Source organism: Chiroxiphia lanceolata, chromosome 28 (assembly GCF_009829145.1).
Source record: "Chiroxiphia lanceolata isolate bChiLan1 chromosome 28, bChiLan1.pri, whole genome shotgun sequence".
Taxonomy (NCBI): Eukaryota; Metazoa; Chordata; class Aves; order Passeriformes; family Pipridae; genus Chiroxiphia; species Chiroxiphia lanceolata.
In genome coordinates, this window is record NC_045664.1 from 363962 (window position 1) to 376998 (window position 13037).

The window sequence follows — 13037 nt, forward strand, 5'->3', positions numbered from 1 at the left end:
GGAAAATCCCTTGTGGTTTGGAGTTTTTTTTTTTCTCTTTTAAGAATCAGCATGTGGAAAAAGAGCCGAAACTTGGGAGATTTGGGTAATTCCTGGGGCCTGTGGCAGCTTCCTGCTTCCCAAATGGGCCAGAAATGGGATTGGGGTGTGAAGAGAAAGGAAAAGCAGAAAAGGAGGAAAGGAAAAGGAGGAAAGGAAAGGAAAGGAAAGGAAAGGAAAGGAAAGGAAAGGCAAGTAAGAAAAACAAAAGGAATGGAAAGAAACGGAAAGGAAAGTAAAGTAAAAATAAGGAAAGGAAAGGAAAGGAAAGGAAAGGAAAGGAAAGGAAAGGAAAGGAAAGGAAAGGAAAGGAAAGGAAAGGAAAGGAAAGGAAAGGAAAGGAAAGGAAAGGAAAGGAAAGGAAAGGAAAGGAAAGGAAAGGAAAGGAAAGGAAAGGAAAGGAAAGGAAAGGAAAGGAAAGGAAAGGAAAGGAAAGGAAAGGAAAGATGGGAAATAGGAAGGAAAATGGGACAGGAAAAAGGAAAAGAACTGGAGTTTCCCCCTCATCCCCTTGCACTCCGTGGAGCATCTTGGTGCCTCTCAGCACCTGCAATTCCTGAAGAAAAGGGGCCCTCAGAGCCTGTTTTTCATCCCAGCACTGGGAAAAGCCCTTGGAGAGCTCTCTGCCGGACACTGAGGACTCACTGACCCCACGGGGCTGGAGCGAGAGGGTCCCGAGGGGCTGGAAAACCCCTGGAGTGGTCGAAGGGAAAAGGAAGGTGTGGAAAGCAGAGTTCCAAGTGCCAACATTCCCAGAGCAGCTCTAAAAGCAGGAAGTGGTGGGAATGTTCCCTCCAGTGCACCGGGAACTGAATGAACACCACGGACAGCTCAGTGCGCTCCGGCTCGGGACCCCCGTGCCCTCGGGGGCTTCTGGAACCCTCCATGAGCCTGGGAAGATCCCGGATGGATGGAGAAGAGCTCCAGGGCCGATCCGGGGGGTCCCACGGGGTTATTGCTGAGCGGAGGCATCATCTTTGTGCTGAAGGGGTGGAGAGAGGCCGGGGGCTCCCTCCGAGGTAGAAAATACTGTCCCCGAGACTGGAAGCGTGGAGAGGAATTCCAGGAGTCTGGAATGCCATGCCACGGGAGGTGGGACGCCCCGTTTGGGTTTATGGAGGGCAGAAACTTCCCAGCCTGGAGGTGGCTGTTCCGAGGGGGGGCTGCCATTCCCCACGCCGGGAATGCTCCGGGACCTCGGCAGGGCCGGGATGAGGTGTCCCTGAATATTTAGAGTCGGGGGGGGAGGAACCCCCCGACTGAGGTCGATCCCTGTGCCCACCCAAAATGCTCCGTGGGCGGGTTCTCAGCTTGGCTCTGCTCTCTCCCAGGTGGAAATTCCACAAGAGGCCGGTTCTGCCTTCGGATCTGCTCCCAAAAACTCAGCTTTTGGGTCCTGAGCGTCAGGAACACGATGTCGCCGGCCAAATGTGGAGAAGATTGGGAATACCGGGCGGTGACAGCCTGGGACAGAACCCAGCGAAGGCTCTGGAGGTCACTGTTACTGCCACGATATTCCCAGGCGCTTCCAAGCGTGGCTGGAATGTAGGGCCTGGATGAGGAGATCCTGGCCGGGCCGAGGAGCCGGCGGGTGCGAGCGGAGCCCCGGGAGCAGCGGGATCGGCGGGATGTGCAGGGGACGTGGGGGGGGGTCGGTGTGCTGGCCAACGGGATCCCATGGGAACGGCGCCGCTGGAACGGCCGCGGGAAGCGCTTCCTACATCCCGAGGGGAAGCTTCCGGCCGCTCGCCGGCTTCGCCCTGGTCCCGCCGGAGCTGGAATACCCCTCATCGCTGCCCAGGCTCTGGAGGCTCCCGCGCTCGTCCGAGTCGCTGGGGCTGCTGCTGCTCCAGTCCAGGTCGGCCGGGAGGTCGTCCGTGCTCTCCACATCCACATCCATCTCTTCTGCCGGAGGAATGGGAACGGTTGGAGTCCCAGCAGGGCCGGACCTCCCGCCGGCCGTCCCCCGGAGTGGGGTCTCACCTCGGTCCGAGTCGGAGCGCTCGGAGGACAGGCTGGAGCCGATGCTGTCTATCCTGACCCGCTCCATTCCCAGCTTTTCCAGCTGCCGCTGGAGGTGCCGCTGCTCCCGCTGCAGCTGCTCGATCTGGTGCAGGGCTCGGCGCTCCAGGTCCTCCAGCTTCTGCGGGGGGACACACGGCACCCTGAGCCCCGGGATCCCGGCATGGCCACCACGGTTCCCGAGGGGCTCCCAGCTGGGCACGTGGAGCTGTATGGATTCCAACTCCCCCCATCGCACCAGCCCAATCCCAGCCCTCCCACAGATATCCCAGCCCAATCCATTGCTCTCCCAGTTATCCCAGCCCAATGTCAGCACTCCCCATTATCCCAGCTCAATTCAGCACTCAGTTATCCCAGTCTGATCCCAGTGCTGCCCAATTATGCCAGCCCAATCCCAGAGCTCTCCCAGTTAACCCAGCCCAATCCAGTGCTCCTCCATTATCCCAGTCTGATGCCATTGCTCTCCCAGTCCTCCTAGCCCAATCCCAACCCCTCCCCCAGTAATCCCAGCCCAACGCCAGCACTCCCCATTATCCCACCACAATCCAGTGCTCTCCCAGTTATCCCAGCCTAATCCATCACTCTTCCAGTTAATCCAGCCCACTGTCTCTGCTCCCCCAGTTATCCCAGCCCAATCCCAGCACCCCCCAGCCCCACACCCCGTCCTGGGGGGATGTTCTCATCTCTGCCCCCCTTCCCGGGGTCGCATCTCGGTTTTCCCGGCTCACCTGGATGTGGAGCCTGGCCCTGGTGAGGAGGCTGAGGGTCGTGTGCCGCCCGGCCGCCGCCCCCAGGGGCACCAGCCCCTTGAGCCTCTCCAGGCACAGCCGGAGCTGGGCACGCCTGGAACGGGAGCAGTGGGATCAGCTTCCCCAGGGAAAACTGAGCTGGGGGGAGCTAAACCCAGCCAGGGGCCTTCCCAGCCTCCAGGGGTTTCCAGAAACTGGGAGAAAACCATGGTCAGGCCCAAGGACACCTTGGAAAAACCTCGTGGATAAACCCTGCGGGCACCCTGGGTTGTCGGGATGATCCCTGGCAAGGAGATGCCAATGACCTTGGAATTCTATCCACTTGTGTTCATTGTCTTCCCAAAAATCTCCACCTCAGGAATGCTGGTTGGTTCCTGCTGACGGCAAAGCTGCCCAGGCTGACACCCAGCTGTAAATCCCTTGGGAGTACTTCCTTTCCATACTTTTATTAGGAACGGGGTTGTTCTGGATCCAAACCAACACCAGATCCCTGTGGGAGCACTGACCACGGTCCAGAAATCCTCCCTCTCCATGTAACATCCAGGTTTTCTCCACATTAATACGTAGGACATTAACACCAAAGGGAAACTCTGGCTCCATGAGGAAATAAATCCCTTTACCTGCCGATAACCAGGATGCTCCCAGCACATCCCAGTTTCCCTGTGTCCATTGCTCCAATCCCAACATGTAGGTCAGATCCTTGGGAGTGGGTTGCAACACCCATCTCTGAACCACCCGATCCTGGGCAGCTCCAAACTGGGATTTTGCAAGGACCTGTTGGTCTTGTTTGGGATACACTGGGAGTAAACAGGGATTTCCTCACCCAAAGGACCTCGAGATGACAACACAGGCAAAGAAAGTGGGATTTACTCTTGGGATAAATCCCAAACTCCAACTGGCTCAAAGATGAGCCTGGGGAAAGATAATTTTCCTGACTAAGTGGAGTGGGAGTTGGTTGAGGAGATGGATATCATTCCCAGCAGTCAAGGACAGGGAATGCTTCAATCCTTGGTGTCCTTTATCCCACCCCTTCCCTCCTACCCTCCATCTCAACCCATCTCAGCTGGAAAACCCCTGGAAAAGCAACAATTCCTCCAAAACCCAGCTCCTGACAAACCTCCAGCACTCACCTGTTCTTTTCCATCTCATTGTGTGTCGACCTGGAAAAGAAGGAAGAAGTTATTACTTCCTCTGGTTGATTAGGGATTAACAGCTGAGATTAACATGTTGGAATTAGCAAAGACTCCCTGGAAAAGCTGCAAACCCGGGGGGCTTCCAGAGCTGCTCCAGAGCCAGGGATGGTGAACACGGCAGGATGCACATGGGGGAATTGCTGGACAAATGGAAACAAAGGGTCAGGAAAGCTGGAAAATGGGATTTTAATGCAGAGAGGGTCAAGCTTTAGAACTGGGATTGGGATTAACAGTGGTACCAGTGATGGGAAATTGCTCCATCCCGACTCTGGGCAGAGCCTGGGTGGGATCCCCAAACTGGCTCAGAACACTCCAGGGACCGGGGGCCTCCCAAGCCTCGCCGGCATCCAGAGCCCATTCCTGTCTCCAAGTCATCCCTCAAATGCCAGGAAGACGTGGAAAAAACCCTTCCCTGTGTCCAACAGGGAGCAGCTCCAGAGGAGATTCTGAACGCGTCGCTGACACGTCACATCCACAACAAATCCCCCCGGAGCTCCGAATTTCCACGGAGCTGGGAAAAGATGGAAAACACAAGCTACGAAATTCCTGTTGAAACCTGGGAAAGAAGCCACAGGAGGCCCTGCTGCCCATGTCCCAGGAATGATGCTCGGGGAAGAGCTGCTTCCCTGGCCACAGACTCCCTAAAATCTCTGGAGGCCTCGAGAAGCTCCACTTGACCTCAGGAAAAATGTTGTTACATGGCCTGAGAACTTAACGGTGGGAATGAGCCACAGGTTGTTTGGAGAGGGATGTCTGCTGGGATGGCCCCATGGGATCTGGGAGGGCAGGTTGGTCCCGATGCTGAAGGGAAAACAAGGGATGGATTGAAGGGAAAATGAATTGATGTGCCAAAGGGAAGAAAAAGGGATGTTACTGAAGGGAAAACGAGAGATGTCAAAGGAAAACAAGGGATGGCAGCAAAGGAAAAGGGGGGATCCCACTGAAAGAAAAACTAGAGATGCCACCAACACAGCAGCAGCAGATGTTCTCCAGGGTCTCCTTCACTTTGCCAGTAGCATTTCTTGATGGATCACCCGGCTCTGGAGGCTCTGTTGGCTTCCCAGTGCCATCAGTTCCCAAAAGCCACGGCCCTCACAGCCCCAAAAACGTTTGAGCCAATAAATCCACATGTTTCACCCCCAGCCCTTCACCACAGGGCTGTGACAGGCTGCAACCTTCTGAGCTATTCCCTTGATCCTAACTTATCCAAACACTTCCCAAGCACAGTACTACAGGGATGAAGCTCCCATCACCCTCACTAATTACAAACTCATCCTCTCTTCCACCTGAATCTTTCCTGGAATGGTTGTTTTCCCTTTTGCTTTGCATCCACCATCACCAATATTTGGGAAAATATCAAATAATTGATGAATTTTAATTTTGGATAAAATAAACAGGGACAGAGGGGATGGCAGCTTCACCCTGGAGCAGATGGAACACGTCCACGTGCTCCCAGATCCTTTCCAGAACAATTTCATACCCATGGAGTCCCTGATTACAATTCCCACTAATTAAAACTTCAGCTGATCACCAGCTTTCCCTTCGGAATGTGTTTCTTTTTCCCCTGAAAAAACATAACAGCTTGGTCTGAAGTGAACAAAATCCTCCGAGAGGGAAACCTGGAGCAAGTCCAGGCAGGACAATCCCCCGGATTCACCTGGAGCCTGTTTGAAACAAGAGCCCGAGGCCTCAGCTGCCTCCCACTCCCCTGACAGCCCGGGACACCTGCGTGGGCGGGACAGGGCCCGGGAGAACCCCGGGAGAACCCCGGGAGAACCCCGGGAACCAGGGCACATGCACATCCAGGTGGATTTGTTCCGGCGGCTGCCAAAGGTCGGCGCAGACGGGGCTGCTCCTGACAGACGTGGTGCCATCCCCGCCTGGCTCCTCCCTGGCACCGTCCGGTGCCAGTGACGTGTCGGGATGAACCCGCTGCCCCTCGGAGCTTCCCCGGGCTTGGAGGCACAGCCCGGAGCCAGCCCTTCCCAAACCAGCTGATCATTCCCCCTCCACGGCGATCCGAGGGAATTTTGGGATGTTAAAGTGAAGGAATAAAGCACGAGGGCAACTCCTGTTGCTCCTGGGATGGTGGAATTTGCTCCTAAAACTCAACGTGGGTGCGTGGAGCCGATTTCAACTTGTAGGAAAGGTGGTTTAGGACTTTCAGGTTTAGGACTGAAAATCAGCAGGAAATAATAGGGAGGGACGGTGGAGAGGAACAACCAGGGAGGGATAACAGGGAGAAAAAACCAGGCAGGGATAACAGGGAGGAACAACCAGGGAGCAACAATAGGAAGGCTCTGGGTGGATTTCAGGGTGGATAATTAAGGAAGTGACAGGAGGGTCCCCTCCAGCCCTGCCAGGGGCCCTCTGACAGCAGGACCTCACTGGGCCTGGTCCCCTGGTGACAGGAGGGTCCCCCCAGCCCTGTCACACACCCAGTGACAGCGGGGCCTCACCGTGCCCGGGTCACCTGGGGACAGGAGGGTCCCGCCCACGGTGTCACACACCCGGTGACAGCAGGACTTTGGTGGCACCAGAGCCCCACCCAGCCCTGTCACACAGCTGGTGACAGACAGGCCTCACCAGAGCCTGAGCAAACAGGGACAGAAGGGTCCCCCTGGCCCTGTCACACACCGGGGACAGAGGGACCCACCAGGGACTGAGCACCCCCATGACAGAAGGGTCACCCCAGCCCTGCCACGTGTCTGGTGGCAGCAGGACCTCACAGTACCCCAAACCCACAGTGACAGGGGGTCACCCCAGCCCTGTCACACACCTGGCGACAGGGGGACACAACCAGAGCCTGGTCACCTGGTGACAGGGGGTCACCCCAGTCCGGCCACAGGCCCTGTGACAGTGGGGCCTCACTGGGCCCAGACACACGGTGACAGGAGCCCCCCCAGCCCTGTCACACCCCCGGTGACACCAGGACCGTCCTCAAATACCTGGGACAGGAGGGTCTCCCTGACGTGGTCACACTCCCGGTGACAGTGGGGGGACCCCAGAGAGCCCGGTCCCACAGTGACAGGAGCCCTCCCAGACCTGTCACACCCCCGGTGACAGCGGGGCCTCACGACCCGGTCCCCTGGCGACAGGAGGGTCCTCCCGGCCTTGCCGGGAGCCCCGTGACAGCTGGGCCTCACCGGGGCCTGGAGGGTCACCCCGGCCCTGGCACATCCCGGTGGCAGCGGGGCCTCACGGGCCCGGTCCCCCGGTGTCAGGAGCCCCCCGGCCCTGCCCGGCAGCCCCACAACGAGCCCGGCCCGGTCCCCCCCGCCCCCTCCCGGTGCCGCCGTCACCTGCCGCCGCTGCTGCTCCTGCGGGCCTTGGCGCGGCGCCGCGAGGCCTCCCCGTCCTTGCCGCCGGGCCTCAGCGAGGCGTAACCGTGCTCGGCCTCTGCGGAGACACAACGGCGGCCGCGGGTCAGCGCGGGGCCCGGCCCGAGGGCACCGGGGGCAGCGCGGGGAGGGGAGGGGGTGTGTGTATGGGGTACCTCGCTCCCGCCGCTCCAGGAACTCGGCGGCCTCCAGCAGCATCTGGATGCCGAGGCGGGGGGGGGCGGCCATGGCGGGGCCGGGACGGGCCGGTCCGGCGGCGGGGGGGGCGCGGCGGCCTCTGCCCGCCCCGAGCGGCCGCTCCTCCAGGCCCCGCTCGGGCCCCGCCCCCGACAACGCCTATTGGACGACGCTAAGGAAGACCCCGCCCATCTCGGTCGCTCATTGGTGGGGGTTAAGGGAGGCCCCGCCCAGCGCCCGCACGAGTGGCGGTGATGGGGCGTGGCGGCGCCCGAGGGCCGCACCCCCCTCCCGCTGTGATTGGGCAAGAGAGCCACGCCCTCCTGCCATTGGTCCGCCCACCCAACGGCCCCGCCCCGCCGCCGCACGCGCTGCCGCCTGACTCACTTCCTGCCGCGCAGCCAATGGCGGGGCCGGACGGGAAGGGGGCGGGGCCTCGGATTCGATGCAGGGGGGGCAACGTGAGACCCGCGGGGACCCCCCGGAACAGGGACAGACCCCGGGATAGGGACAGACCCCGGGACAGGGACTGACCTCCCTCCAGGACAGGGACAGGAAACCCCTGGGACAGGGACCGCCGGGGCAGGGACAGGGACCGCCCAGGACAGAGGAAGGATCCCTGGGACCCTCAGGGCACCCCCTTCATGGCTGGGATCCCCCCCCCAGGGCAGGGACCACCCACCCAAAGGGCTGTGAGTCCCTTTGAGCAGGGACCCCCCAAGTGCATCTCCTTCAGGGCTGGGACCCCCACCCCAGGACAGGGACCCCCTAAGTGCAGGCACCCCCTTTGGGATCAGACCCCCAATGCAGGGCAGGGGCCCCCCTGGGGCAGCCCCCTGCAGGCAGCTCCCCCCCCAACCGTGGGAAGGACCCCCAGCCCAGGGCAGTGACATCCCATGCAAGGCCTCCCCTCCATCCCACAGCAGGGAGCACGTTGGGCCCCCCCAAATCAGGAACCACCCAGGGACCCCCCCGGGGCAGGGCACCCCCCCACCCCAGACAGGGCTCCGAGCACCCAAAACCACCCCAAACTGGGAGCACCCAGATCCCACAGCTCCACCAGGGGGGCAGGTGATGGGAAAGAGCCCCCCCCACACCTCCAGGGCTCAAATGGGGCCCCTCGGGATTCAACTGATTTGTATTAATTCCCAAGGATTTGTGTGAGGGGGAATTGGGTTTAAATTTTGCATTTTGGGTGTAAATCCAGAGGTTTGCAGCGACCTCTCCTCATCTCTGCCTCATCCCTGAATGATAAAAATTAAAGGAAAAAACAGATCCGGGGTTTTATTAACAAGGAAACAAAGCAAAACTAGGGAATACACAGCAAAATCCCGGCCAGAAACTGACCTCTTTGTACAAAAATAATACCAAAAATCTGGGAAACAGCGACTTGGGGCAGCTTCAGCTGTGGGGTTTGTTGGGAATAACCCACTGGAATCTGGCACCAGATCCCCCCAGGGAAGCAAAATCCTTCCACGGTGAGGGCCATGTCCCCCAGTCAGGCGATGAAATCCAGGGGCCTGTTGAATCCTCCTTTTCTGTTCATGTACTGCCTGGGCCGGGATGGAGCCAGAGTTAACCCCCGGATCCGGGGAAATCGGGACAAAAACACCCTGGGGAGGCTGGGAACAGGGCTTGACAGCTACAGGGAACCCCATTCCTCATGGATTTGACTGAAAACAGGAAGGCTCCCAGTGAGGAGCTGCTCCAGAGGTTGGGCTGTGTGAGGATCCTGGCAGCACAGCCTGGCTCTACCCTCAAATTCCCATCAAAATGGATCAGAACTGATAAATTGGGTGTTCTTTGGGAATAAACCAGGTGAACAGCATTGCTTCCCACTGCTCCAGTCCCACTCAGGCCACACTAGGCACATCCCACCCGTTCCCAACATGCTCCTCACCTCCCCCACCCGATTTCCCCACTCCCAGGGGGATCCAGATGCCTCTCACCTCTGTTTTCACCTCTAAACCTCACAGAATTCCCATTTTCCCAAGGCTTGGAAGCCGGATCACCCCAAGGGCAGCGGCCACAGTTACCTCACCAAACAAATCCTTCCTCTATCCCAAAAAAAGGTGGGACACACCTGTACTTCCTCTTCTGGGACACATTGATGGCGTAGGCATTGGCAGCACCGTCCACCTTCTTCCCCTGAGGAGAAACATTCCCCAAATCCCATGGATTGTCCCCAAACAGGGCGGGTGACACTGCAGAGCCCACGGGAGTGGCCTCGGGCCCCCCACTCACCTTGGTGGTGTCAAAGGAGGCAAAGCCCATCATCTTCATCATCTCGATCTCCTCCTCCGTCTTGCCCTGCAGATCCTCCTCTGAGGGAATGAAATCAGGGATTGGACAAACACGGATGTTTGGATTCCCGAAAATCCTGGTTTCCCTGGGCTGGTCTCACAGGGGATGTGTCTCACAGGGAGTGTTTCAGGAGGAAAATCCCCCCTCACCTGTGATCTGTCTCTCCTTCTTGGAGTCCTTGAGCTCCTTCTTCTCCTCATCCCGGCGTTCCTTGGGCCGCACTGGTGACGAGGAGCTGGAGCGGTGCCGGCGTGGGGACCTGCTGGGGCACACGGGGTGGGGCTGCAATTCCCACCTGGATTTCCCACCTGGAGCTCCCACTGTCCCCATGTCACCCAACAGCCCTCACCTGGCTGTCTCCACCCCACACTGATGTCCCTGTCTGGCCTGGACGGTCCCCACCCTCCTGTGGATCATCCCCACCCTCACCTGGATCATTCCTGACTTCATCTGGATGTCTCTCCCATCACCTGGATCATCCCTGGTCTCACCTGGATTGCCTCTGCCCTCACCTGGATTGCCTCTGCCCTCACCTGGATTGCCTCTGCCCTCACCTAGATGGTCCCTGCCCTCACCTGGATTGCCTCTGCACTCACCTAGATGGTCCCTGCCCTCACCTGGATCGTCTCCGGTGCGGGGAGCGGGACCGGCTCCTCCTCCTGTCTCTGTCCCGGGACCGGGATCGCTCCCGCCGTCGCCTGTCCCTGTCCCGGGACGTGGAGCGCGAGCGCCGGCGCTCTGCCCAGGGAAGGGTCAGCTCCTGCTTCCCTGCCCGCCTCCCAAAGGAAACCCGGACAGAAAATCCCAGCTCCCAAGCACAGACCCTGGGACAGCCCCTCCCTGACCCCCAGGCCCAAGGATCCCCACATTCCCTGTCCCATGTCCCCATGTCCCATGTTCCCATGTCCCATGTCCCAGCCCCCCGGGACAGCCCCAACCCCTTCCCTGACCCCCCCCCAGCACAGTCTTGGGCTCAGGGACCCCCACGGGCACCCCCAGGAGTGGGAAGAGCAGCAGGAAAAGCCTCCATTCGGGAGATGGGAATCACCCGGGATTGGGGGGATGAGCTGTTGGGTGATGGGCCCCAAAAAGCTGAGGAGGGGGGAGGGGGGCCAGAGGAGGAGGAGAGGAAGAGGAGAAGAAGGGGGAGAAGAGGGGGAGGAAGAGAAGAGGAGAAGGAAAAAGAAAAGAAGGAGGAAGAAGAGAAGGAGAAAGCAGATGAGGAGGGAGGGAGTCTCTGCTCTGCCCAGAGCGAGGAGCCGAGGCCTCACCGCCGCCCCTGCCCTGGAGGGTTTTTTGGGGAGTCCTCGGACCCCTCCAACCCCTGGGCCGCCCCAGGCCCCGCTCCGGCCCCAGGCCTGGCCCTTCCAACTGCCCTGCACGGCCCGGCCCCCCCGGTCCCGGTCCCTCCCGAGCCCCAGCCCGGGTCCTCCCCAGCCCCCGAACCCACCCCGAACTCCCAGTCCCGTCACCCCCCTGGGTCCCGCCACGGTCCCCCCTCGCCCCTCATCTCCCCTCACTCCCCCTCACCCCGGGTCTCCCCTCACTCCTCACCCCGGGACCCCCCTCACTCCCCTCTCCCCGGGTCGCCCCTCACCCCGCCGCGGCGGTGACCGGGAGCGGCTGCGGCCCATGGCCGCCCCTCAGCCCCGCGCTCGCGGTCGCACCGCGCTCACTCCCGGGGCGGGAGCAGGAACCGGAGGAGCGGGAGCGGGTCCTGCAGCAGCGGGTCAGCACCACATCGGGACCTGCCGGCCGCGGCTCCCCGCGCTGGCCGCCCGCCCCCGAGCCTGGAGAGCGAGAGGACGGAAGGGGAGGGAAGGAGGACGGGCCGGCGGAGCCATTTCCTTCCGCCGGGCGCTGCTCCCTCGGCTCGGGCACGGCCGGGGGTGTACCTGCGGCTCGGGGAGAGCCGGGGTGGGTCAGGGATGTACCTGCGGCTCGGGGAGAGCCGGGGTGGGTCAGGGATCCACGTGCAGCTCGGGCACGGCCGAGGGGGTCAGGGATGTACCTGCAGGTCATGGAGGGCCGGGGTGGGTCAGGGATCCACGTGCAGCCCTGAAGAGCCCACCCGCAGCAGGGGATGCCTGACACAGACTGTGACCCTCTGGGAAGCCCGTCCTGGAGCAGGGTCCCGGTAGAGAGAGGAGCCCAGGCTGGAGCAGGTTTTCTGGAAGGACTTGGGAGGCTCAGGTTTGCTGGAAGGACTTGGGAGCCTTTAGGGGCCCAGCTTGGAGCAGGGATTGGACTCGGACTCGTCTCCCTGAGCAGCAGCAGCAGGAACAAGCTGTGATGACCTGCCTGTGACCCCCATTCCCGTGTCCCTGCACTGCTGGAGGGGGTGAAGGGAGAGCCCAGGAAGGAGGGAGGGCTGGGGGGCAGGTGTTTGTAAGATTGATTTGACTTCTCATTCTCCTGCTCTGATTTTGTTGTTAATAAATTCAGTTACTGTCCCCCCGGTGAGTCTGTTTTGCCCGTGACGGTGATGGGTGAGGGATCTCTCCTGGTGTTTATCTCAATTCATGAACTTTTTATTATGTTTTCTGTGCCCTGTCCAGCTGCAGAGGGCAGTGACAGAGCAGCTTTAGTGGGTACCTGGTGTCCAGCCAGGGCCAACCCACCACGGTAGGGAAGAGGAGAGGAGAGAGCTCAGGAAGTTCCTGCAAAATTCGGGCACAGTCTGTGAGGTGCTAAGCTAGGGAGCACAGCACTTGTGCTCAGAAAATAAGCCCTCATTGCAGACTGAGTGCTGTAGCCTCTTCTATTTGAGTTCCTGAATTCGTCCTGTCTCAGGGCAGTAAACTAAGAAGTTTTCCATTGGAAAGGAGCCAGTCCTGTATTCCTTCACACCAAAAAGTGCTTTTAACTTGGTTTTTCTTCTTACAACTGTTAACAAAATTGAGTATAAACAGTCATTGGGATATGAGCGTGATGATGTTTTTAACTGCTGGCTTAAGTTACAGTTGTATTTAAGAAAAGAAAAAAAAAGCCTTTTTTCCTCATTAGATAACTTTGGCAAGAAAATTTAATATATTGATGTTAGAAGGCTGAGGAAGGTCAATTTTGTTGCTTCTCACCTTTCCAGCATCCCCCACAGACTTTCTTTGTGGCAGCTTTCCTGTCCTCACACCATTCTTTCACAGCAGCTGTATGGCTGAAGAGCTTCTAGTTCGTTACTCCTTCAAGCAGAAGATTAGAAAAGAGCACCATGG

At 59.4% G+C, this 13037-nt stretch overlaps 2 protein-coding genes across 4 annotated transcripts; both read right to left on the reverse strand.

The window, feature by feature from the left end:
- Positions 1-462: 462 nt before the first annotated feature.
- On the reverse strand, positions 463-7624 carry MXD1 (MAX dimerization protein 1). 3 transcript variants are annotated; one of them, XM_032712784.1, is made up of 6 exons: positions 7500-7624; positions 7306-7402; positions 3941-3970; positions 2790-2904; positions 2023-2182; positions 463-1941 (listed from the first exon to the last, which is right to left on the reverse strand). In XM_032712784.1, the coding sequence occupies exons 1-6, from the start codon at positions 7570-7572 to the stop codon at positions 1757-1759; spliced, it is 660 nt and encodes a 219-aa protein (XP_032568675.1). In that variant the 5' UTR covers positions 7573-7624; the 3' UTR covers positions 463-1756. The 3 variants fall into 3 exon arrangements, with proteins under 3 accessions (XP_032568675.1, XP_032568674.1, XP_032568673.1); XM_032712783.1 differs by having other exon boundaries at positions 463-1944; XM_032712782.1 differs by having other exon boundaries at positions 463-2182.
- Positions 7625-8779: 1155 nt separating this feature from the next.
- On the reverse strand, positions 8780-11577 carry SNRNP27 (small nuclear ribonucleoprotein U4/U6.U5 subunit 27). The gene is made up of 6 exons (XM_032712786.1): positions 11423-11577; positions 10443-10563; positions 9975-10084; positions 9766-9845; positions 9605-9669; positions 8780-9074 (listed from the first exon to the last, which is right to left on the reverse strand). Exons 1-6 carry the CDS (start codon positions 11457-11459, stop codon positions 9020-9022), a joined length of 468 nt encoding a protein of 155 aa, XP_032568677.1. The 5' UTR covers positions 11460-11577; the 3' UTR covers positions 8780-9019.
- Between the last annotated feature and the right edge of the window lie 1460 nt (positions 11578-13037).

What these genes read in the sequence shown, in the direction of transcription:
- MXD1 (XM_032712782.1), bottom strand. Translation starts at nt 7,572, where the DNA reads ATGGCCGCCCCCCCCCGCCTCGGCATCCAGATGCTGCTGGAGGCCGCC. An exon ending in AGGAGCAGCAGCGGCGGCAG is followed by an intron (nt 3,971 to 7,305) that starts GTGACGGCGGCA and finishes CTTCTTTTCCAG; the next exon opens with GTCGACACACAATGAGATGG. An exon ending in GGGCCAGGCTCCACATCCAG is followed by an intron (nt 2,183 to 2,789) that starts GTGAGCCGGGAA and finishes GTCCCCCCGCAG; the next exon opens with AAGCTGGAGGACCTGGAGCG.
- SNRNP27 (XM_032712786.1), bottom strand. Translation starts at nt 11,459, where the DNA reads ATGGGCCGCAGCCGCTCCCGGTCACCGCCGCGGCGGG. An exon ending in GAAGGAGAGACAGATCACAG is followed by an intron (nt 9,846 to 9,974) that starts GTGAGGGGGGAT and finishes TCATTCCCTCAG; the next exon opens with AGGAGGATCTGCAGGGCAAG. An exon ending in TCCCAGAAGAGGAAGTACAG is followed by an intron (nt 9,075 to 9,604) that starts GTGTGTCCCACC and finishes ATCCCGGCCCAG; the next exon opens with GCAGTACATGAACAGAAAAG.